At 40.6% G+C, this 25,853-nt stretch overlaps 1 protein-coding gene across 3 annotated transcripts in view; it reads left to right on the top strand.

Moving 5' to 3' along the window:
* LOC113143087 (transcription factor COE1-A-like) overlaps positions 1-25,853 on the top strand; it is a 76,707-nt gene that overhangs the window by 27,962 nt on the left and 22,892 nt on the right. For all 3 annotated transcript variants that reach the window (XM_026328551.1, XM_026328550.1, XM_026328552.1), the window contains exons 7-10: positions 20,803-20,884; positions 21,933-22,074; positions 23,444-23,577; positions 25,060-25,186. In XM_026328551.1, the coding sequence (XP_026184336.1) occupies positions 20,803-20,884; positions 21,933-22,074; positions 23,444-23,577; positions 25,060-25,186 (485 nt within the window). The remainder of the gene's footprint in view (positions 1-20,802; positions 20,885-21,932; positions 22,075-23,443; positions 23,578-25,059; positions 25,187-25,853) is intronic.

The raw sequence follows: 25,853 nt of genomic DNA, 5'->3' as shown, positions 1-25,853 counted from the left end.
TGCATTCATGGAATCTGTATTCCTATTATTTTGTACTGCTGCTTACCTGTTGGGCATGATTTCCTGGTGTATTTATCTTATTATCCTGTAAGAAAGACGTCTTTAATTAGTCTTGCGGTGAAAGTCAAACATGTTGCACTGTTGCTGTTTATTTTCATACAATTGGCAAACATTAGTTATTAACAAAACCGTGTGACTGTGTGTGTGTTTTTTCCGAAGGTACTTTTGATGGTGCATGCGCACAGTTTTCCAAGCAACAGGCTTGTGTTTTCTGTCACTTCTGAATAAGCGATTTTGATCCTTTTGCTAGACTGGGATCTGTGTGATCATTTGTGTTGTCCTTATATGATTTGATGTCTCCACCAATCATGACAGTAAAGAGCAAAATGTTGCGATGGTTAATTGCAATGATGCTTAAAACCAATAAACACTAAAGAGTATTTCTCTGTAAATTAAACTGCAGGTCAGAATAAAGTCTTAATAATTTGGGATATTCTTACAAGTCTTGAAACAGACAGAGTGTAATGGTCTTCTGTATGTATATGCATGTGTGTATTAATGCATGAATCAAACTCAGAGACCTTTCACTCCATACCACAGAGTGAGAATAACATTTATTAATAGGTTGTTGTTGCAATTGGTTTATGGAAAGAGCACACGCATAGACACACACTCACATACACAAAGAAAAAGCCCCCTAAGCAGAGCTGGGCTGAGAACAAAGAGTTTGTATTTATGTAGGCTCAGGTGACAATGCATGACAAACTGAAATAGCCTGGGTGGTGGTCTGCGCTCTGTGTGTATGTGTTTGTTCTTCTATATATTTGTCCTTCAGTTTGTGCACATTTGCGTGTGGTAACACCCTGGCCAGCTCGTCGCGCAGATGAGATTTCCATCCGAACAGGAAGTTGATTGCTGCCACTTCCTGTACAGAACACAGTCCATGAATCACACAAACACATATCTACAAACATCTGCAGAGGCTAAATGGTTGATGGGTTTATTCTTATAGAGTTGATTTATATCTGACACTTGCACCTTTTATGTCTGTGTGTACGCTCTATGTGTAAATGCAACATGACATTTCCTGACTTCCAAGAGCCTCAGACAATAGGAGGCAAGTTCAAACTGATATTAGTATCTTTTCACTGTCTGGCCTTTTGGCTTTCTCTCCCTCTGTACACTTTTCTGGCTAATCCCTGCTTTTTCTTCTTTTTGTGGAAAGAAACTCTAATGTTACTCAATGTGATGTTAAAAAAAATCATAGTTGTGTTCAGTGTGACCTAACTGAAAAAGACAAAACCACAGATATGTAAGGTTTACTGTAGCAGACAGACAGGCAAGTGGGCATGCAGATAGTGTACCAATAGACAGACAGGCGGGCAGACTGGGTGTGTAAGTTACTATTGTGGCTTTTTATAATTGGTTCAGGAAGCTTCGACAATTGTCTGTCAGTAAAGAGAGGCGGTATCAATCTCCTTCTGACAATAGCAGGAAAGCTTTGCATTCCACCACATTGCACCCTTGTAGATGTGTGTGAGACTACAGTATAGGCCGGTGTTTACTTGTGTACAGTTAACCCACATGGTGGAGACACCACATTTCAAAGAGGCAGATTCCTTGTCCACTTAACTAAAATGCTTCAGATGCTGAACATCAAAGATGTCTCTTTCTGAGAGCAAATAAAATTTTAATGATGGCCATAAATTCTGTGACTGCAGCAGCAAACAGTGATGGAAAACAACACAGGTTAAAAACAGTAAAGTTAAATGTTCAGTGGGACAGAACATCCTGTAGGAAAATCTACCCATACACAGGTTGGCAGCATGTCCTTAGTTAGGTTAAGAGTAAGAACAATAAGATTTATTAAGGCCAAATAATATTATTACTCATAAGTACATGAGATATACACTTGTATGCAATGCAAATATTGTTGATTTGTAAAAAGAAATAAATATAGGCCCTGTAGTTTGTGGACATCTATCCATTCATTCCATTCTCCCCTCTATTTGTGCAGTGTTTCCTGTGCCACTTGCTGTCACACAACTAAAGCACAATGTTTCCATCAACACAGTGAACAGGCAAAGGTGTTTTCATCAAAGTCCATTTTTATCCAAACCCACCTTTAATGATGGCCAGACTTCAGTTTTGACTTTATCTGTCCACAGCTTCTGTTTCCAAAATGACCAGCCAGGCCAGTAAACCATATCCAGATGTTGCTTTACAAATTTGACTGACTTTTGTGATGAAACTGAGGTTAAAGTTCCTTCTGGTGATTTCTTCCATGCAGACACTGTTTGTGTATCATCACTGCACAGTAGGATGGTGCACCACCACTCCTTATTCAGCTCAACCTTCCTGCAGCTCCTTTGCGGTCATGTGGGGGTAACACTGTGCCTCAGCACATGTGAAGTTATTGTCTTTGTCTTTCCCACACTTTTCCCTAATTGATGCAGGGCCTGATTAATTCATGTTATATTTTTTAATGACATGAAATAAGAGTGCAAAAAGAGTGTGTTATCATCAGTTTTTTTAAGTTTTTGCTGCAAGGGTTATATTTACTTTTTGATCAATTCAGAAAATTCAACACAATATGTGTATTACCCAAGAGAGCAAAGACTTTTGAATATAACTCTATGCTTGGCCTTTATAAAATTAGAACACATTGACCCACAAAAATTGAAGCTTATCATTGTTCCAAGCCCCATCATACTGTATTGAAGAGCACTAGCTATTGAGATATAATATAGAGTATATGTCAGTATGTAAGCAGATTGCCAACTTGTCTTCTTTATCACATCTTTTCTCTCAGTCCTTCCCAGTTTCTCTCTCCCTCCAGGCCATTTAGTCACTAAACTGCAAATGTGTTTTTTAAGAACTGTTTTACGGTGATCCCACATGTTTATGATTCTTCTCACCCAGAAGGAGAAAGGCCAAGCCACCCCAGCACAGAGGCCGCAAACATGAGCCAGCTGAACTCACACAAAACCTGCTCAACTTACCAAGCAATTCTCCGCCCTGTACTTCCCTATCTATCTGTCTGTCTGTCTGTCTGTCTGTGTGTGTGTCTGTGTGTCTGTCTATATGCATGTGTGTGTAAAGGTGTTCATCTCATCTCTACAGCATCCTCAGTTTCTCCTGAACACAGAGGGATGAAGGTGGAGTAGGAGGGAAGGAAGATAGAGGCATTTTCTTTGGTCTGGAAGACAACTCTGAGCCCTCCTGTTCGTTGTCCCCCCTCCTCCCTCTATCCCTCCTTCTCACCCACCACCTCCCGCTCCTTCACATTAATTCAGTGAGGTACTAAATATTTCTTTTAGTAGAAAAAGCGATTTCTCTCACTGGGGCTGCTGCTGCGCTCGCCAGTGCTTTCACCCTTTTCGCACACCTCACCCCTGCACACATGGGAAGTGCTTTTTTTTATGGACTAGCTAGAATTATAAATGTTCAGCTGTGTTTATGGCTTATTAGGCAGTTACAGGAAGGGGGGGAGCATGTGCTTTATTGGCTTAATTGGGAAAGAACAGCTTCCTTGCTGCATTAGCACTATTTTCCTCTCATCAACGGCCTTGGCTGACGCTCTGTGCAGTCAAAGGTGCCCTCGCTGTGCCATTCTTTCTGCTGAGGATGAGGAAAGGCTTTCTGTGCATTTGTGTGCATGTGTTACAGGGAAAGAAAGGGTGTGAGTTTAAACTGAACGTGCACAGACACACTGTTAAACAATAAAATATCTGTCATGGGAATGTGAGGTAAATGTGTATATTGGTGTTTTCTTTAGGGAAAGTGTGTAAGCATGTGTGTGTTTGTGTGTTTGGAAGCAGGCACGCGTCCTGCTACTTGACAGTGAAGCTGCTGCTTTCATTAGTCACGAGGAGAAGATCCTGGATACTCCTTTGAGTCTTACAACACAGAGGGATCTTGTAATGTGTTTAATCTTTTTTTCTTCTTCCCTCCTTACACCACTCCATCCATCCCCAATTCCTTTAACTCTTCCCCCTTTCACCTCCCTCCCTCTCCGGCGCGTGTTGCGCTCTGTCGCTTCCCCAGCGTCTGAGGTGGAGACTAAACAGCCGAGTTATTTATTGTGATGTTTTCGTGGCCGCCTGGTTTAAATAACAGTTTGGTCTCACTGCAATCCTTCCTCTCATCTCTCTGTCTTTATTCTCTCTTTTTTGCTGCTCACTCTATTGCTCTTTTTCTTGCTCTCTTCCCCCCCCCCCCCCCCCCCCCCCCACACACACACACACACAAAAAGCCCTCCTCCCATCATGCTCTGGATAATGGTACATTGTTAACGGACTGTCTATTGTTTGTGTTGTGTTCTTGGCTAAGTGGAGGGTGAATAGTTTTTAGATGACAAACATGTAAGCTCAGTGCCAGCCATTCTGATCTGCTGGGCTGGAGCTAGTTATACAGAATCGTATGAAGCCCTCTTACCCTCAGTCTGTGTAGATTTACAGTGTAAGACTCGTGTGTGCATGTGTGTGTTGGATACATCTTTGTGTGCTGGAGTATTTTGACACCAATAAGCCTGTAAGTTTGAAATACAGGCTTGGCCTCATTGACTGGCATTTAAAAGTTGTTGTGCCTCACTGTTGTTTAGATTGTCGGGTTGCAGATGAAAATAACTCTCATCACTCTCATCTCCAGGGACAGAAAGCAGCAGCAACCCTATTTAAGTCATTTCAGCCAACACAGAAAGACGACACAGCTCTGGTATCTACACCATAATAAGTAATTTAAGAGCCATTTTATTTACCAGATTATTTGTGATCATTTGTTTAAGTCTTCACTTCTGATGTCACACAACAGGTAAATGATGTCTCCATGGTGCATTCAATTCAACACTGCACTTAACCGCACAATCTGTAATTTTGTGACTCTAACTTCAACATGTATTTTAGTTTTAAATAGAAGTATTTGACATCATGTTAGAAAATAAGAATTGTAACTGGTCATAATTGAAATCATAGTCCTGTTTTACTGGTGTGAATAATGTTCTAATAATGTTTCTTTAAAGGACAGAGACAATTATATACCAGCTCAAATTATTTTTGAATTTTGAATGAATTCTTCTCATATGTTTTTTAAACAACAGTAAAGAAACTGTTCTTTAGAGAACGTGAAAAATTGTGACCTTATAAACAGCGTTTAGCCTTGAAAATGAGCATTATTAATCTAGTTTTCAGGTTTGTGAATACAAACTTTACAGTTTGCTTGTGATCTAAACTTATGGTGTCATATCAGCAGTCCAATTTACTGCATCACATCTTGCATAAAAACTAATGATTGAATATAATTTTAACTGAAAATTTGATATATTCCCAAAATGCTGACGCTGCTCTTTTGCCAGTTAAATGTACAAATAAAATCAGCTTGACACCAGAAATCTCCTCTTCTGTATTTCTGTAGACTTTTTAGACTTAGATCTATCATTGCTGAGTGATGCATGTGCAAAAGTGTCTGCATACATACAAAAATTGCAGGCACACACACACAGACTCACACACGGACACACACACACACACACACACACACAGAGCGTATTTATGGCAGCAGCTCCATCGTGGACATGATGGAGGGTGTGAAGCTGCATTTTAATGGATGATTATGTTTTATGTTTTCTCTACAATGACCCATAGTGACAGGCCAATATTGTTCCCCTCCCATCCCACACCACACACACACACCCATACATACATTTCCACTACTACAACCGCCACCCCCACCCATAATATCCATCCACCATATGCCCCTCACCTCAGCCACCCTCTCTCTCACACACACACACACACACACACACAGTTGTTCCATTCACCTCCCCAGCCACCTACCCTCGCTCACCCCGGGCCATGTTGGGGTGACATCAGGTGCTCTCCTCTTTCTTTGGGGCAGAGAGAAGCGTGACTTAACATCCAGCCTTTATAGTAAAGGACATTCTCTTCTCTATTACCTACTGATGGAAAGGTCAACCAGCTTGAATAGAAAGGTTGGAACCACTCATAATGTAAAACGCATGCTCTCCTCTCCACTCCTCTCTACATGCCCTGTCAGCACTCTCAACTCCTTACCTCCCTTAATCTGACACCCAGAATAAGTGTGATAGAAAGAAAGACTGCGAGACTGACAGAGTCCTGTCAGTCTCGCAGTCTCGCAAAATCATATTTTGTCAGTATGAAGGGAGTGAGGGAAGAAGAGAGAAAGATACCACTCCTCTATCTGTGCTGACTGGCATAACAGGACAAAGAGAAATTATTTTGAATTCTGCAGACCATTAGCATGACTATAGGTGCATTAAAATGCTAGATAGTAGGAACAGGGAGGGGTGGTGAATGAGGATTTTGCTCTGAGGAGGAGTAAGGTGCATGATATATGAATGACTGTATCATAGTAACTTGACTCCATCCTTGGATGCTTATTCAATCTGTTCCACATTTATGACATTTAGAGCTTATATGTCATAGTGAATATACAGACAGGGAATACATTTGAGCAAATTTGATCAAATCAGTTTCATCACTCAGAAATGGGGTTAATTTGGCAAGAAATGGAGCGACTGTTAAGATGTGGAGGACTTTTGTTGTTGTTATTGTTTGGCATTTATAATAATAATTTGCTTATTACATGTTTTGGCAAATTCTAATACAAAATCGTATTTATTTTTGTGCCTTTGCACAACGTTAAACCAGGATAAAGATTATCACTGTGTAATTTAAAAGTTATGGTGGAAGTAGGAGAAAACCCTTTGCATCTTCTTATTTCATTTAAGGTATTAATATGAGAATAGTTATGAATGCAGCTTTAAGCAAAATATACAGGGATGATTTACATGGGACTCTACTTTCCTCTCAAAAACAGCAGGTCCAGCAGAGTTCACACACACATCTGGCTGTTGAGTCCTGTGTAGTGCTTATAGTAAAAAACTGAATCTTTGCTGCACAATGCTCACACCTCAACCTTATGTACTCTGTGTTGCTCTGTTTGTGCCCCAGTGTTTTTCTGGACTGATTCTTTCTCCCTATATCTGCTATTAGACTCTGCTATTGTCAGTGTCTTAGCTGTGAGCTTTAATCTAATAAAGTGTGTGTGTGTGTGTGTGTGTGTGTGCGTGTGTGCGTGTGTGTGCGCGTGTGTGTGTGTGTGTGTCTGTCTGTCTGTGTGTGTGTGTGCGTGTGCAAATCAATAGTGATATATAATTCACTGCATCCCGGCCCCACCACTCTTTATACCCACACATACTGCCTATTTAATATTGCATGAGGACACACACACATACAGAGCTGGGGGCAGGGGGGAGGAATGTGTGTGTGTGTGTGCCTCTCAGGATCGTAAAAGAGGGTCTTTTACGCCCCTCTAACCTCCTCTCTCTACGTGATCTGAGTGCAGCTTTACCTCTTTAAACTTCCCTCTCTCTTGCACTTCCATTACTTTTCCTTCTCTTTCGGTCTTTTCTCATTTCATTCTTTTTCCCCTCTCATTTCCAATCTTTGTTTCTCTCTTTCTCTCCTGTATTTGTGTTCATCTCTCTCTCTCAGTCCCTCTATTGTTTTGAACCTTACCCTTGAGGTCTTCACATTCACTATTTTTCAGTGTGAATAAATATGAATTTATCCACACGTTTAAATAGCTTCAAGGTTTCTGGGACACACATTTCTCCGTTATGTTTATAAATCATTAGAGTTTGGGGGTCACCGGGGGTCACAACTCTCTCTCTCTCTCTGGCCACCGTGCTCCATCCTGATTGGTTGTTGACACTGTGGGCCACTCAGCATGCCTGCTAGCTTAGCTGTGCTTTTTACCCTCACCTTGCCTCCAGTGTGTGTTTGTGTATGCTGAATTATTTAACAGTTACTGCCTCTGTGTGTGTATCTGTGTGTGTGTGTGTGTGTGTGTGTGTGTGCGTGTGCGTGTGCGTGTGTGTGTGAGTGGAAAAAGCTCAAAATGCCCCCTGTTCTCCTCACCCTATTTGTTAGTTTAGAGTTTCATCAGGTTGAAATGTATTTTTACTTGCATTCAAATACAAAGCTACACACACACACACACACACACACACACACAGTCTTCTCATTTTTCAGGCCTCCATGTTCATGTTTCATTGCCTTATGACTCTCTATGAGTTGCTTCAGTGTGTTTTATTGCAACATGAAAGAGCCGCTCCGTAAACATGTTAATGGCTTTGATCACATAATGAGCTGAGCAAATAGGAAACAACAGGAAGATTAAACAGAGTAGAATAAAAAATGCACACTCCCTGTACAATCTTGGTTTGTCTGAGTGGGAACTAATTAGTGGTTTACACTCTGCCATTCTTATACACTGGGAGACTTGGCATAACAGGAAGTAGTGCTGGCAATAGTTGGGCAATACTTCAACACATACACATACACATACAGTGTATTTGTCAGAACAAAGGGGCGGAAACTGTTAATTGACTGAATGCTCTAATTAAATTGGGTCATGTGTTGTTAAATTATTAATTGTTTTCCTTTTCTTAATTGATGAAAGAAAGAAAGATGATTGTTTCATCTTTTTAACAACCAGTAGCTGGTGGATCGAGCCCACGCCACGGCAGGGAAAGCGCAGGTGTAAATAATAAAATGAATGATGCTGTTTTCCACTTATCTGCATCAGGTTCTGTGTCCCATTTTACTGGGACACTTGAATATGACAGACCTGCTGTTAACATTTTTAGTAACACCTGTGCTTTACTACTATATATGTGAAAATACCTGCTGGGAGCTGCAGCTCAGTAGTTCTTGGTCATTTGATGAAAATAAATAACTAAATGGTTCTGCTGTTGTTTTTTTCTATCAACCCAGGACCTTTAATGCTGAAGTGTATTCACTGTAATAGATTAAGCTCACAGTACAGAGTTAGTCTCATGTTATGCTATTTGTTAGGCCCTGGATTACTACAGTACCATCCTTTAAAACTCATTACTTTGAAATTTGGATGTAATTGAGATAGACTTGCTTTTTATGGACAGAAAAACTCTTCTGGCCACAGTAATTCTGAATCCTGTCTATCAGCAGGTCCCCTGTCTGTTTCTTAATCACAGTGTTGTCACAGCATAAAAATTCATAACAGTTTTGGGAGGTGCAGACAGACTGGAGCATGTTTTATTTTATGTGTCAGAGTAAAGGTCACAAATGACATATTTTTAAATTTTACCTAGTCACTTTTTATTCCTTACCTAGTCTTTCCTTTTTCTACCAAGAAAGAATGTGTGAACTTTTTATTCTGATTGTGATAGCTGTGTTGTAAAGCTCTATAGATCTAAAAGATCATGGAAACTGCCATTCATATTAGCAATATGAGGTAATCAGAGTAACATTAGCAAGAAGAAATGATGTTTGTTGGTGATGTAGCATGTTTAAATGGTGAATGATGGGTAATGGCAGCTTGGCCTGATGAGTGAGTGTAAATGTACAGACAGATAACAGAGGGACAGGAGAGATGAAGTGGTGGAGAGCAGATTGGTTTCTATTTTCATGATTATCCAGTCGTTTGTGGTCTTTCTGAGTGGAGCTTCTTGTTTAGGAGTTCTAGCTTGTTTTTGTAGTCAGTGAGTGTCTTTCTTCTTTTTTGTGTTTTTGTCGTGTGTCTTCCTTGTACTCCTTCTTCTCTGTTCTTGATCTGTGAGGTGTTGCGAGTTGTTTTGTCTGGTTAATTACCTACACCCCAGTTGGGAGGTGAGTGTTTGACAGCAGCGTATGTGCGTCTGTGTCTGCATGTGTGAGCGAGAAAGAAAGAGAAAACACAGGGAAGGAGGTGTAAGTCTGACTGTATTGCAAGACCTCACTTATGTGACAGCATGTAGACATGATGGCTTTGCTGTCGTTCAGGCACTAGACAACATTGCTGTCACACACACACACACACACACACACACACACACACACACACACACACATTGAGGAGTCTCCCATTGTACTTTGTCTCTTGCTGTCTCTTTCTGTGTCGGTGGTATTTCTTTGATCACAGCAGCGACACTGATTAAAAGGAATGATGCCTGTCATAAAGGCAGCTCTATTTGTAAGACTAAAGGCAGCATCTTTCGTTCTCTCTTCCACAAAATAGTCCCCACCTCTTTTTTTCTTATTCTCTCCTCTTCCTCCTTGTACTCACTTTGTGTTAAATACTCATCTTATTGTCTAGTTATTAGTCTTATTAGTCTAGATTTTTGATGATGAAACCCACTGCTTCAGTTTTCAACATTATGTATGTGAACGTGCGTGTGTGTGTGTGTGTGGGTTCCTGCATGCCGTAGTAGTCAGGTAGTCAGGTAGTTTTGAACAGGACAGCAGAACCTGTCTCCGTCTTCCCCTTCATCTCTCGTTAACAATTTCATTTATTCATGAGTGTGGAAACACCCCCCCCCCCCCCCCCCCACACACACACACAAAAACTACAACCACACATACACATACACACACCTTGGTAGGGTGGTGAAAGAAAAGAGTATTGGCAGATGAAGAAGAGTTCCTGATCTGTTGTTAAATAGTGTCTGCAGGACACACACAAACACACACACAGATTCTACCACATACACTTGAATTGAGTTAGTAGAAAAATGAGCTGCTTTGTTTTCAGATTTATAGATTTTAATTATTAAAATAGGGAGAAACTAATAAGCATTAATTATTCATGTAAGGAATGTTAATTGGCGCTTGAATATTCAAAACAAAACAAGTCTATGAATATTCAGATGAATAAAGAGAGGATTAGAAAGCACAAATGAAGAAAGGCATGCTGTTCTAATGAGCGCCAAGGAAAGGAAAGGAAAAAGGAAGAGGGACCAGTAAGAAATGTAATCTGTGTGTGAAGGTAATGACTGAGAGAGAAGAGCATAAAGCAAAAGAGGAGTAGAGGACAGGCTGAGGAGGGGAAGGGAGAGAAAATGAGTGAAAATGAATAAGGAGGGGAGACGACACTGTGGAGGAGAGAAAATGAGATGAGCAGAAGAGACGGTGAGGAGAGGAAAGCAAAAAGAAAACAAGAGAGTCAGGGGGGTCTTTTGTGTTTTCACCATGATGGATGACAGTGTTGACTAAACGAGCTAAATTAGAAGCTTTTTCCTGCAACTCTGTTGAAATATTATTAACACACAGCAACTTTAGTGAAACATATGATTCAGCTGCACATAATGACCTTGGCTATTGATTTGGGAATAGAGGGAGCAGTGGTGTTTCTAGTGGGAGAGGTGGGGGGTGGACCACATGATCTGTTGCAATGCAGGTCTCTGTTATAGTCTGTCATTAAAACAGTAACTCTTCAAATGCAATATACACCCTCTGCTACACACACACACACACACACACACACTTAATAGCTTTAATTAGCCGGGCATGTGTCCAGTCCTGTAATTAGCTAATAACAGCAACATGGATGTGGTTAATTAGTGGTAGGAGGTGCTTGTGAATTAGAAATCCAGTTGACACCCTAATTGCAGAATAACACAGCTAAAACCACTGCTAGCTGCATACGCACATAAACACAACAGTCTGTTGTAAAATCAGAAAGTATCAGCATTAATGTACTTTTCTTGAAGTCTGTTACCTGAACACTGATCAGCTGTAAAACTGTGGATTTGGTTTATGTCCACTGTCTAATCATTTCCACTCTCTTCCTTCTCTCTTTTGTGCCTCCTCTAATCCTCCTGATGCTGCTGTGATATCTACAAAGGTAAGAGAAGTGTGTTGTTTATTGTACAATTATTGTCTTTAAAGGAACATTACATCACTTTGGTTTAATCTCTCATTACATATGAAAAGGAACAAATTATCTGAAGAGCTTGTCATCTTTCGTCTCTGTTCCTCTTTTCTTTTCTCATCCTCCTCCTCTCTCCTTCTCCACTTAATTGGTGCCCCATCAACCCGTTAATCAAATTACTTCTGAACCAAAATTGACAGATTTCATTAATTATAAAGGATTATTCTAATTGCAATTCAAATTTATTCATTTACAACAGACGGCGCTCAGTAATATTTCAGTGAATTAGCATATTAAATGGAGTGGTTCGTACATTAGTTATGGTAATATATGCATATTTCCTTATTTGGACTGCATGAGCCATATGCGTACCACACGGGCAGATTATGCGTGTGTTTGTGTACGTGCACACACAGGTGAGGAACCGCGACAGCGTTTAATTTGTTTGACGAACGTAGCAGGAGTTAAATCCTCCAAATTGCCCCATACATCTCGCTCACCTTCTCTTTTCCCTCTGTTTCTCCTTCCTGTCATCCGTCTCTTCTCACACCATTTCCTTTTCCTTTCCCTTCACTGCTCATTCATGTGAACGTCACAAGTTAATGTTCAGGTTTTGAATGAGCCATCATCTCCCTTTTTCAGAATTGCATAACATCTATTGAGCAGAGTCTAAGTTGTCCAGTAATTCGTTTTGTTCTGTGTAAAGAGAATCAGGAAGAAAGTGAAGCAGATACTAGATACAAAAAGAAGAAAGCTGAAACAATTTGTAGCAGTTAAAAGGATCGACCGGAGTGACCAGACTGTAAGAGTGTTTTTAACCCCACCTGGATGCTGCTGTAATAAAATAAATATCAAGGTTTTGTGACTAATAAAATATCAGACAGTATAACAGTAAATGCACAATCCTGTAACTGCAGAGAAACTTACACACACTTCCTCTGAAACAAAACTAAACAGACTGAAACACATGATGCCACATCTTTAATCTACAGTGCATAAAACTATCTCCTCCCATTGGTAATTTAATAGGAGCTTACAATGAAACACGTGTGAATAGAAGCTCACAAACCAGTAACTGTTGAATGACATACCTGATCTTTTGGTATTTGTTTGGTTTAGGCAACTAACTGCTTATCAAAAGTCAGGGCTAGATGGTGGTCATGCTTTAAAACAGTAAGTGCTGGTATTGGGAAGTGAACAGTGGACTGTTGGACTGCACGACCAAAAGAAGCATTTAAGTTTTTCATATATAACATAGAGAGGCACAAGACCTTAGAGCAACACACACATCAACCCTGTCAGTGGGGAATAGCTTTACAAATACTTTTCTTAATCAGCTTCATTAGAACTAAGAAATTCCCTTTTGGCAGCCAGTGAGTATGTGAGTGAATGTGAGAGAGGACGAAGAGGTTCCTGTCAATATCACATCCTTCCTATACTGTCCTGCCCCCCTCACCCCCCCCCCCCCCCCCCCCCCCCCCCCCCCCCCATTTCCTATGAATTATTTGTATGACCAATGACAAAGGACCACACACACACACACACACACACAGAGAAAAAGTGAAAGCCCTACTAGTTTACTTATCTGCCTGCAGCCCTGCACATTACCAGTGATGTTGTGTTGTTACCACATAATCACTAAGACAGTGTGTGCATGTGTGTGTGTTTGTATGTAGGAGTGGGATGTACGTGTGTATGTGCATGTGCTCTGTAGTAGCGATAAACTGTGTGTCTGAAAAATAAAAAGAAGAGAGAGCCTGAGCTGGAGATCGATTTGCGGTAAGCTGTGTGTGTGTGTGTGTGTGTGTGTGTGTATGTGCATGTTTGACCTAGAGCTAGCTATCCTTTAGCTGCTCACCCTTCACTCTCTTTCTCCGCCTTGCCTCCCCCTTCTCTCCCCTGTCCCTCCTTCCACCTCTTCTCTTTTTTCTCTTCTTCTCCTCCTCTCCTCCTCCAAAATCAATCTCTCTCATCTATAATTCAACAGTTTGCCTTCAGCCTTTAAAATATACACCACAGTAACCTCCTCCCTCGAAGTCTGTCTAGCCCCTCATCTTTGCCCTCACCTCCTTACTGTTCTCCCCGTTTCTCCCTCCACCTCTAGTAAGTAGAACCTCTGGCTGTATTTGTCTTGAAGGTAATCATGTTGTAACTTAATATTGGCCGTGCATTGGCATCATGCTTTAAACAAAGCTGTTTTTCTTAGTTCCTTGAAAATTGACATTTTGCAGATTTTCCAGGCAGCACTAATTACTTGTTTGTGTTGCAGGACATGCCACAGTTTGATATAGTACACAGTGACAGTTTAAATATTTGTAAAGAATACAGAGTCTCTGACTAAGGATAATTCATTAATCTGACTTTAAGTGTTTGACAATTAGTCAGAGTCTATGAAACAATAAAAACACACAAGACAATTATTTCATTCTAATTTATTACAGTACTGCCCTTAAAGGACACTTTTAGATTTGGGCCATATTCATATTATTGTAAGTTGATGTAAGATCGGAGAATGCTGCAACATAACCAACAAGATATCTGATCAAAAAACCTAAGCAATTGAGCTATTTCACATGTATTATACAAACTCCACTGCTAAGGGCTGAGATTAAAAAAAAATGGCAGTTTACAAACTGACTTCCTGGTTCAACATCAACCTGCCATAGTTGAACACAAAGAGTTTTCCAAGGCAATGGTGCAATGGACTTTTGAATTTACCTGCTTTGAATTTCATCTTCAGATAGTAGCTATGATTTAGCTCTTCTGTTGGCTACAAACTGACTGATCGCCTGATGTTTCATGTTCGTTCTTGTGCATCAAAAAGTCCACAGTTGTAAATCAGCTGTAATCTTTTTTTTTTTTTTTATTCTTAGGGTTTTCTTTTTCAATATGTGATCATGGGAATCAAACAAACTTGTGCATGGAGTTACTCTGTGCCAATACTCAAGCAGACCATAGAACAGAGGATTCAGATGTAAACTCTGTCACACTTTAATGCTTAAACATGTCACACATACCAAGAGCAGTTCTTACCAGACTGAACTCCAAAACAGCTGTAACCACTTTCTTTCCATTTCCACTCAGAATTTACTTCTGCTGATTTCTGAAAGTCACGGCCACAGGGCTGCTGCAGTTCAAACTTTTCACACATGCAAGTGCGTTTTGTTTATCAAGCTGTTATAGTTCTGTGCTTCTCTGATGGTGGTGCTTTACTTTATTGGGTAAGTAACTTCATCATACTCTACAAACTTGTTTTCAATTCCTCTAAATCAGTATACTGGCATTTAATTTACAAATTAATGATCATATTGTCTCATCAATTCATTTGTGATGTGAGTTAGATTGTGCTGCTTTGTCACTAACTGGTGACACCAGAGTCACAGGGACATGTAGCAATGATATAGTGACACCTGTACAGGTGTAAACTAGTGCTGAACATGTAGATTGTACAAGTTATTAATACTCACTTTCTCTCAGGCCTGGCAGACAGTACAAGCCCCCTCACAGACATCACACACGCTGGCTATCAGCATCCAGGCTTGCTCTGTCATTTAAATATGCAGAGATGACAACAATGAGAGCATTAATAGTAATGATAGCAATATGAAGCTAGGCCCTCATCATCATCATCATCATTAGCATATCTCTAGGGAGATGAGCTGTGATTGACAGCTAGCTGGGAGTTTTTTGGGCTGCAGCTCAGCTATCAATTACCTCTGTGCAAATCAACCGTCATTATGTAAAATAACTCTGCTTCGCTCAGCCCTGCTCAGTTCTCTCGAGTCTTGTTCCCTCGCATAACTCTCTTTCCCTCTCCCATGCATTTTCTACCTCCCTCCGTTCCTCCCTCCTTCGCTGCCTTTTTTCTTTTCACACTCCATTTCGCTCCCGACCACCCCCTCCCCCTTTACTCTCCACCGCTCTCCACGGCTCTCAGGCTCCTGTTACATTCAACATTGCTTTGTGTGCATATGGACATCTTTTTGCTGAAATGACAGCGGGTTTTAGCCACTAAAGTTACTTTAGTAAAAGTTTTGGTGAATTTCAGGCATGGAAAGAAAACGCAGGATACACAGGACTGAGTGTGGTCAATTCAGCCTGAGAATGCAAACAGAAACACACATCCATCCTCTTTGTTTAACTCAGTATGGGACATGTTATGAAATCTTAATTGTAAGCAAAATTTTCAAAAAATTCCAGTTTCTCAATTTGAGAGAAGTTTGTTTGGAGGATTTTAGGCTAGAAAAAAACAAGTAGTGTTTAAAAAGTTGTTAATTGACCTCTTTATTTATTTTTATTTGATCTTAATTTTACATTTATGCAATGTGATGTACAGTTTCAAAGGGTTTGACTGTAGGAATATAGTTTCCAGGTTATGCGAGACTTGGTAAAACTCAAATTTAATTGAGCAAAGACTAAAGTAGATTTCCAGTCAACCATGAATTCATCCTGCTTCTCTTATTATTATCTTTTTAGTGTTAAAACAGTATATAATCAGCATCCCAACTAGAAATCAAATTAGCAGATCATCTATCATCTATCATTTTTAACTGTTATTTTTCTCACAGCAACTTCAATAATCCAGACTTCTGCATTTTGTCATAATCATTTCAAAAAAATTACTTTGTGGCTGTTTTACTATGGGGACTGTCCCAGCACTGTGGTTCACACCCAATTTCAGTGAGCTTTATCTCTGCTGAAGTACTCTTAAATGAGATAGTGGAAGGGCAAAGTCAAAATAAGTATTTCCCCCACAGGAAGCAATACATTATCACATTATTATTGTGATAACAGCCAAACAGAGGGAGTTGTAGTATTTCATCTCCTTGTTTTTCCTACTGCTTTACTACTCAGATAGCAGGCATGGGGCTCAGCATTGCTATCTGATGTCACTGCATTAAACAATAACAAGCGCCGAGTGTAAACAGGAAAAAGGAAGTTGATCTGTGGCAGATGAAGAGACTGAGCGGGACACTCACACCACACTTATGAGAAGGAGAAGCCTGTTGAAATGAACACATGGTTACGATTTACTAGGATTTTAGCAACAGTATTAACACAAGCTCATCCAGAGTGACTGACAATATTTTTCAACCAAGTATGTTTTGAACGATATTTACATGGTGTTTGCAAACAGTCCTCTTCGTGTTAAGTGGGGTTATTGTGTGAAGTGTGCACCAGTTGCTGATCAGTTACTGGATGTTATGATAGGTATACAAGCATTTTGTGCATTCTTTCATACACAGGCACACAGGAAGGTAGTGAAAGCCATCATTCTGTCAGAAAGCTCTGCCAAGTAACTCAGCAGGCAGGTGAAATAAGACATCTAAAGAAAGCAGGAAGACAGAGGAGGCAGGAGCAGCAAAAGCACAGATCTGTTGTTCAGTTTGTCTGCACTAACTGACTCGCTGCAATTTCTCCACCTGTCAGCAACAATTCACAAGAATGCTCAGTGTGTGTGTGTGTGTGTGTGTGTGTTTTGATATTTCTTTTTTCCTTTCCTATGCAGCATCGTTATTCTTGGCTCAGTTGAATAGCTGGTCTTTAGGGAATAAAACGGACACAGAGAGACATTCACACTGTTTTTCACACACACGCACACACGCACACACAAAGCTGGAATTCCCCCGGATGTCACCTCTGCCCTGTTGGCATTGTAACTGTTTAAATGACAGGAGAGTGTTTGAAACAAACTCCCACAATCCTCTTTCTTCAATCTCTCTTCCATATGTTTTTCTATTTGGATCTCCTTCTCTTCTCCAGTTTCTATCTCTCTCCATCCCAACACTCTCTCCGTCCCCTCTCTCTGTCACTTCCTGTCTCTCTCTTCAGGTCTGTGTTAGCCTTATATATTAAATATTTAATGTCAGTTGTGCTCTGAGCCATAATTGCCATCTCAGCCCCTGAATAATGGATGTAACTGTGCCTTTCTCTAGTACACCATGGCTAACAGGCTAAAAAACAGCATCCAAGTGTGATTTGTGATTTACTATAGCTAATAGAGTAAATAACACCAGCATCTGAGGGCGGTTGATTACACTATCATGGCTAACTGGCCACAGTAAATAACAATATGGTTATCAGGTTTGAAAACAGAATCCAGCGATGGTTTGCTCTATTATCACAGCTAACAAACTAAAATAAGCATAGCTGCTGAATGCAGTTGATCATTATCATGGCTTATAGTCTTAAAACACTGGTTTCAGAAACTTACAGAACATGGTCAACACAGACACCCACAGATGAAGAAATTGTAGAAAGCAGAACATCTAAATACACTGGCGATGAACATTGTCAAGATAATTCAAGGGTTTGCGAAATTTTCCAATACCGACAGTCTTGGCTTGATATGCATGTGGATACTGGTGGTCTAGTGGGTAAAACACATACCATATAAACACAATGAAAGATAAGCCCTTTTCTCTCCCAATGTTCCCAGTCTCGATCTACACTGTCAATTTAATAAAGGCATAATATTAAAACATAACTGTAACAAATGAAAAGAGGGCACAAAGATGTGTGTGTGTGAGTATCTTGGTGTGTTTGCAGCATGCAGGACTGTGTTGGGTCAGCTCTCTGAGTACGGTACTCACAATATAGCAAAGGTCAACAGCGCTGTTATCACTTGAACATGATCGGGCCTCGTTGAGAGGGAGTGAGAGGAGAGTAGGGGCGAGCGCTCCCCTCCCCCACAGTCATTCAGACTCTTATAATTGCCCAGTTTAATTGGAGGCCTCTTAACGACCAGTGACTGGACCAGCCAATCAATTCACACAAGGTGTGTGTGTGTGTGTGTGTGTGTGTGTGTGTGTGTGTGCGCGCGCGCGCGCGTGCGTGTTCATGTGCGTGCATGTGCGCGTGTGTGTTGATGTGCTGCAGGGCCTTTTTGTAGCAGAGTTGATTAGGCCAGATGGGGTCAAGTGAAGGGGGGAACAGGAATGAACACATACCACATTAAAATGTAGAATATGTTCTGCTGGCAGTAAATGAGCAAAAACACTTCCACAGGAAATACAAAGAGTCAAGCAGTAGATGAAAATATGAAAAATAACATCATCAGATCAGATTGGTTGCAATTGTTTAGGACACTGAGAGGGGAAATTAATGGATGCATCAGGTGAGACTATAATGATGTTTTAAGTAGCTTTCTTAGTATTGCAGCATTAAAAATCTGAGCCTCACTTGTTCAACTTGTGTTGAGACGTGTGGTTCCCTGTGGGGTTTTTTGAACACTAGTGGCACTACAGAGTAATATTTTGATGAATAGATACAAGTAGAGATTCAAGATACAATTGTGATTGTAAAAGGGTCGAGGTAATTATTAGTGGCAGCGATGGGCCATAAATGATAAGTAAAAGTTGCCACCCTGAACAATGCAGGTTTAAAAACAGTTCAAAACAGAAGAAGTTGACAGTGTAATCTGGGCAAATACGATCAGAGCTACTTCCATGTGTGGTGTTTGATCCGGTTCATATCTGATCTCTATGTGACCACAGTCAGAACAGTCAGATCAGAGTTTACATGTTTTTTTTTTAAATGTGTCATGTACATATTATCTGTCAAAAAGAAACAATGATTGGAGTCAGGAGAGAAACAGGGACCTTTGTTTGCTCCATGATGTTACCACCAGCAATGATGCCCATCCAGTTGATCAGATCAGTGCCTCTGGACAAATGTAAACACAACAACGTTGTTTATGAAAATAAATTCCCAAGGTACATTTAAGTGTACTTTAGTGGTACTTATAGTTTACTTTAGTTTTTTAATTTTGGTCTTCTTGCTAAAAGATCTCAAACAATTATTTCACTGCTTTAATCTTTTCATGTTTCAGGCAGATGAGTCTGCGAGCCTCCCAGTAGCCTCCTCTACAGAGATGTACAGTGGAGGGTCAGCTGAGGTGGTCATGTTAACGCTGTGCTAGTGTTGTGAGGAGGACTAGACAGTGGGAGGTCAGCAGAGGTCACCGTGGCTGTCCTCCCCTGTGATAGGCTGTCACCGAGGGTGAAGGGTCAACATAATTAGGCATGCAGAATCCCAGCGCCGGTGTTCTAACGAAGCCTGAGCTCGTTAACGCAGAGTTTTACACTCAGACCTGCCACTGGGCTGTGCTGCACCGTCACACATGCACATACACTCACATGAGGAGTACATGTTTGCACACACACATGCACACATAAGCGCACACCTCTGCTTTGTTCTGGTGGTCCAGTACAAGGGCTGTCATCTCCTGAGCAGCAGAGCAGCAGGTTCAGCCACAAGGTAATGAAGGTGATGCAGACCTGTATTGCATGAAGATGAATACAGAGGGTGCACATAGTCTGATTTAACCCAACATTACACAATATTTTTAAAAAAAATCTAAAGTTCAAGCAGCTATAAAAAGGGAAAACACAGCTGTTTATTATAAAGAGGCTGCCTGAAGTAGGAGACAGAAAAAAAGGCTTTTGTCCAGAGTGCAGTACAGTGGCAGCATTTACTGTGAGGTTGTGTGTTTTTGTGTAAGTGCCTTGGTGCATCTGCCAGGCTGGCCAGCTGGCTCACACCAAAACACAACCTGGATATGTTTGTTTTGCTGTTGATGGCCATCTGTTTGTTTGATTTATTCAATAGTATAGATTTGTAACATATGGTCCCGTTTAAAACAAACCATGTCAACACAGTTCCTCTTTTTTTATTGATATGACATCAGGGTTAGCATTGGGGAACACTTCTACCACATGCTGAAAGTTGCTCTTGAAATTGTTTCTCAGTCATGTCGGAGATTAAGTTTGTACTGAGCAAAAACCCAAGGAAAGAAAAAGCAGTGAGAATGGGTCTTTAGAAATATGTAGAAGTTTTGATTTTCAAATGTACAAAAGTGAAGGTGAAACATAAAACTCAAACTGATTCTCAGTCTGACAGTCACCACTTTCAACAGTTTTACTGGAGTGTGCTCCTTAATTTGCTCTCATGTGTTCATCCAACACCTTTATGTGGCAATTCACAGCAGTCTCAGCTGGTTCAAATGAAACAAAAATATACATATCTACAAGGAAATTCCACAAAAAAACATTTTGAATTTCCTACAGTATTTTCTTTCTGTTTCTACAGATTCTTCCTCAAGTTTTTCCTCAAGTGCAACCAAAACTGTTTAAAGAATGCAGGAAACCCGAGAGACATGAGGAGGTTCCAGGTAAAAACCACCACACTTTTTTACTCTTTATCACTTTATTCTTCAGTGTATGTGTTTGCATGTCCTTTCCTTTCCTTTCCTTTCCGTTCCTTTCCTTTCCTTTCCTTTCCTTTCCTTTCCTTTCCTTTCCTTTCCTTTCCTTTCCTCTTCACACAAAAATACACAGAAACGTTATGGTTAATGCAACACATAAACAATAGGTGTATGTAAATAAGCCATCAAGACCTTGACCCTAACTGGTCAGAGCATAAATATACACAGGGAGAAAGAGAGGAGGGGCTGTTACAGAGAAAGAAGGAAAGAAAGAAAGAGGCAAAGAAAGAAAGAAAGAGGCTTGTGAGGTTGTGAATATAATTTAGGTCAGTGCAGTCTTTATTATTTCCTTATCTTCATGGACACAACACAATCAGGAAGACACCACTTGAGTCTGAGTGGAGATACTGGACACCCTAGAGATACTGATAGATTTATTACAATGGTACGTGTGTGTGAAAGTTTGTGTGTGATATGTGTGTGTTTCTGATGGTGTGCGCTCATGTTTGTGTGAGTCTGTGCTGTGCATTTTTGGGTGTGTGAGACAGGATCAGCGAGACAGAGTCTTACAGTAGGAGCAGTGTAGTGGTGTGACAGTATCTGTGCCTCTAATTGTGCAGCTCTATTGTAGTGGAACCAGAGAAGACAGCTCTGTTTCCCTGGGAGATAATTAAGGGCCGGACCCATCAGGAGCTATTGAACAGAGGAGGATAGACACCACACACATACACACACACACACACACACACTGTGCAGCCAGTTACTCAGTGTGTGTTGGGGGAGATGGTAATAGCAGTGATAACGTGTTACAGTGCATTTAAAGAGATTTTCACAGTTTCATGGTCAGCAATGATCTCCAAACCCCAACTTTGTAATTCCTCGTCTCTGCATTTTTTCTTCCACCCTGCCCCCCCTTTGCTCCTCACCTCGGTTTTGCCACTCTTACTCCTCCACTGACCTGTCTCTCCCTCTCTGTCTGTCCCCCCATTCTGTCCTGTCCCCGGCTTGTCTCCAGGTGGTGGTATCAACTACGGTGAGCGTAGAGGGACATGTCCTGTCAGTCTCCGACAACATGTTTGTTCACAACAACTCCAAACATGGCCGACGGGCCCGCAGGCTCGACCCAGTGGAAGGAACGCCGTCTTACCTAGAACATGGTATCAGAGGAGTGTGCATTTGTGTGTCTGTGTATGAAAGTGTGTGAGTGTGAGCAGCATGGCCACCAGATGGCTGATGGTTTAATCCTATCAGGTGATTCCTGCCCCTCCATCTGGCTAATCCAACCCACTACACACACACACACACACACACATACTGTATACACGCCACAAAATGCATGGTGTGGTGCTGTGTGTCTGTATGTGTGTGTTGCTAGGTCTAATATCATTATGCTTCTTTTTCATAAACAAATCCAGACTAAGGCGTGTTGTTGTAATTAAGCTGAATACTGATCATCACACACACACAAGTGGTGGTTTCTGACAGACAAGCTTTTATTGTTAATGTAATATGGGATTAGATCACATGAGCTTATACACACAATACTCAATATTGGTGAGGCATAAAGCTGACTGAATCGAGTCTAAGTATTGTGATACTGTGTGTGTTCATCCATGTCAAATCATTATTTAAAAGGAGAGCGGTAATCTCATATCTGTCAGCTTTGGGATGAACAGATAATAAATCAAAAGAACAGGAAAGGAAAGCAAAGCTTTATTGTCAAAATGATCCTTCAGTGTCAGACTGTATTTAAAATTGACACAGAACGACAAAATATGAACATTTCTCCTCCTTTTCAATGAACAATAAAATAAAGAAAGTTTTGAAAGAAGTTTCTATAAAATTTTAAGCATTTTTCTTGAAGGGCTTGTTTATTTGTTGAGCCTGTTTGGTTTTGACATTTGTGAACATTGTAATGTAAACAAAACTAACATCCAGGTCTCATTTCAGAGCTTTCAGCTGCATCCATCCATGGAAATAGCTGCAATAGTGCTGATGTTTTAACTTTGTTTAATTTGATTATTATGATATTGTTTACTGGAATAATGCACTCAGACATATTTTACATTAGTAGAATTCTTCAAAACAGAAGTGATGTTTTGAAACTGAAAAAAAAGCTGAAAGCATTTCATTGCTTTGTTTATTCACTCATTGTATTCATAATTTACAAGGGGAAACTTTGCTACTCAAGGACCAATTGAAGGACTTAGTGTAGTGTATTCAAAGCATAAGTGTGGTGAGTGGATCTGGAACACAGCCAAAGGGTGTGTACCATGAAGAAATACGAGGTGCAGATGCAACTAGGATGAAAGGCTTCAAGCCAGATTTCTCTTCTTTAGACATAGATCAGTCTTTAAAGAAAGAAGTGTTTTTCTACAACCATGACTGTCGGAGATTTCCTGTGTTGAGACTGAATGTTGATACTGTGGGTTTTATCTCAAATTCCAACCGTTTGTTAAAATTTATTTTACTTATTTTCCTCCCCCCTCTCTTGGTTACTGAACTCCGCCACTCTTATGACTGCAGGAGCAGCTCCTTGCATTAAAGCCATCAGCCCCAGTGAGGGGTGGACTACGGGGGGTGCTACAGTTATCATCATAGGCGACAACTTCTTCGATGGTCTCCAAGTCATCTTTGGTACCATGCTGGTTTGGAGCGAGGTCAGTTTGTCAGCAATCATCATCCTGTCTTGAAGTTGTTTCAGTTCCTCAACTGTGTGTTTTTGTCCTCAGACCATTGGAAGTAATTCAATATGAAAACATACTTGATCGTGTGTGTGTGTGTGTGTGTGTGTTAATGTTTGGCTAAATTAAGTTTTCCTCTCTAATGAGCCCCCACAACCAAGAACCCGCCACCCCTTTCTACCTTCCTCACCCACACTCCCTGTGCCTCTTTTTCTCTAGAGTGCTGATCAAATCAGCAGATTTTGATAGCCATCGGCTCAATGCTCACAAACACACATCACTAGCTTACTTTTCCCCAGCGCCACTCCTCTACAGAATGTTTATTTGTCTTCTGACTCCACTCACCGTGTGAGCTGAGCGACCATGGCTCCCTTCCAACAACAACACCAAGTGTGTGTGTGTGTGTGTACATGCTGGCATACATGGATATGTGTGTGTGTGTGTGTGTGTGTGTGTTAAGAGCTGAGGGGTTTGTTTACAGTGTTGAGAGCCACACTTACACACACTAACATGTGTACAGAGTCAGTTCAGTTCACTTCAAACTGACTCAGCTCTCTTGGCGTGTCTCAGACAGGCTTCTAATGGATTTTGGCCAACCAAATGTTTCATTTGCACTCAACCTGATTATTGATTCCAAAGCAAGAAAACACAGTTTGAAAAATGTGTTGGTGGGAAATGATTGCATGTTTGCCAAGATCTGTTTGTCTGCATCTCTCCCTCCTGCTGACAGATTTTTTTGCAAAAAGGGGCCAAATATTAAGAACTATTTTTGAAAACCATAAAAATATGATTCTAAATGGTTAGCCACATACAGTTCGGGTACCCGATGTCAACATCAGTGTGTGGAAATAAAATTTTAATTAGAGTATCTTGTTGATTTTGACTTTTGTGACATGCTACTTTTTGTTCATTTCACATGAGATTACCAGACATTTTTTCAGTACAAGATTTGAAATGTATTGTACTTTGGGCAAAAGAAAAAAATGGGAACTGTTTGCTGCAAACATGAAATTCAGATTCAGGTCCTGTAATCAGATTTGATTCAAAACTGCATTAAACCCAAACTGTAAATACAGCTCAGTTGGAGATGCTTTTTATCACGTTAACAACTGCAAATGCAATACATCTCTAACCCACAAACTAAATTAAACTTTAGAGTTTAGCTCCAGCAAAACAAGCTCAAAGACGAACTCACAGTCAGAACTGGTTCCAGGGCCAGATTTAAAGGGAGAAAACTGTTCTTTGGTCGCTTGCCACAAATGTGTTTTAATGCAAAATAACCTGGATGCACCAAATGAGGACTCAAGAAAGTAAAAGTTATTTCAGTGATTTGAGTTATTTTGTAACACATTTGCACACAGCAGCTCCAGATATATAGAGCTACAATATTCTGTCCCAATCAGTTGATGTGTTTTTATGTACTGACCCTCGTCTCCACCCCTGCCCTTTCTTCTCCAGTTGATCACGCCGCATGCCATCAGGGTACAGACGCCTCCCAGACACATCCCGGGGGTCGTTGAGGTCACTCTGTCTTACAAGTCCAAACAGTTCTGCAAAGGCACACCAGGGAGGTTCATATACACAGGTAGATCCCCTGTACACACACATACAGCTCTTGTTTATAGTATATAGTTGCATTTTTTTCTTCTATTTTCTGGACTGTAGGTTTAATTTTTCATTGTTGGTGTTTGGAAATGTGTCTTTGCACAAATAACAACCTTTGCCTGTGTGTGACTGAGCCCGCATGTATGTGTGTGTGTGAATAGCATCCATGAGTTGCAGTTCACTCACGGGCCAGACAGTGTTGAACTAATGACTGTAGATTAGTCAACATTAATGACCCCACACTCGTTACAATGTTGCCATAATCAGAGGCTCGTTAAAACCAGCTACAATTAAACAGTCTGCTCTTTATAGCCCTCCATACTGAAACTATTAGTGAAATCATCCAGAACACCCAGTTTACACACATACACAACGTTGGAAAAGTGTGTGTGACTTCTGACCAGATTGTTTTCCTGCTAAATTCAGCAGAGGAGAGAAAAGACCAAAAAAAGTACGTGTGTGAGCCTGTTTGCTCATTTGTTCGCACATGCATGTGGAAATGGATGGAGGTGATGTGATGTCTGGTATTGATCCGCTCAACATGGCTCCATCACACCATAATGATGACGTCATTTACAAAGAGAGACAAAAAAAAATAGCTGCTGTGTAAATTCTTCAGAGTAGGACATTTTAAAAGACCTTGGTAA

Source organism: Mastacembelus armatus, chromosome 14 (assembly GCF_900324485.2).
Source record: "Mastacembelus armatus chromosome 14, fMasArm1.2, whole genome shotgun sequence".
NCBI lineage: Eukaryota > Metazoa > Chordata > Actinopteri > Synbranchiformes > Mastacembelidae > Mastacembelus > Mastacembelus armatus.
Note: the sequence above shows the minus strand (reverse complement) of the source record. Positions and strands in the feature narration are given on the sequence as shown.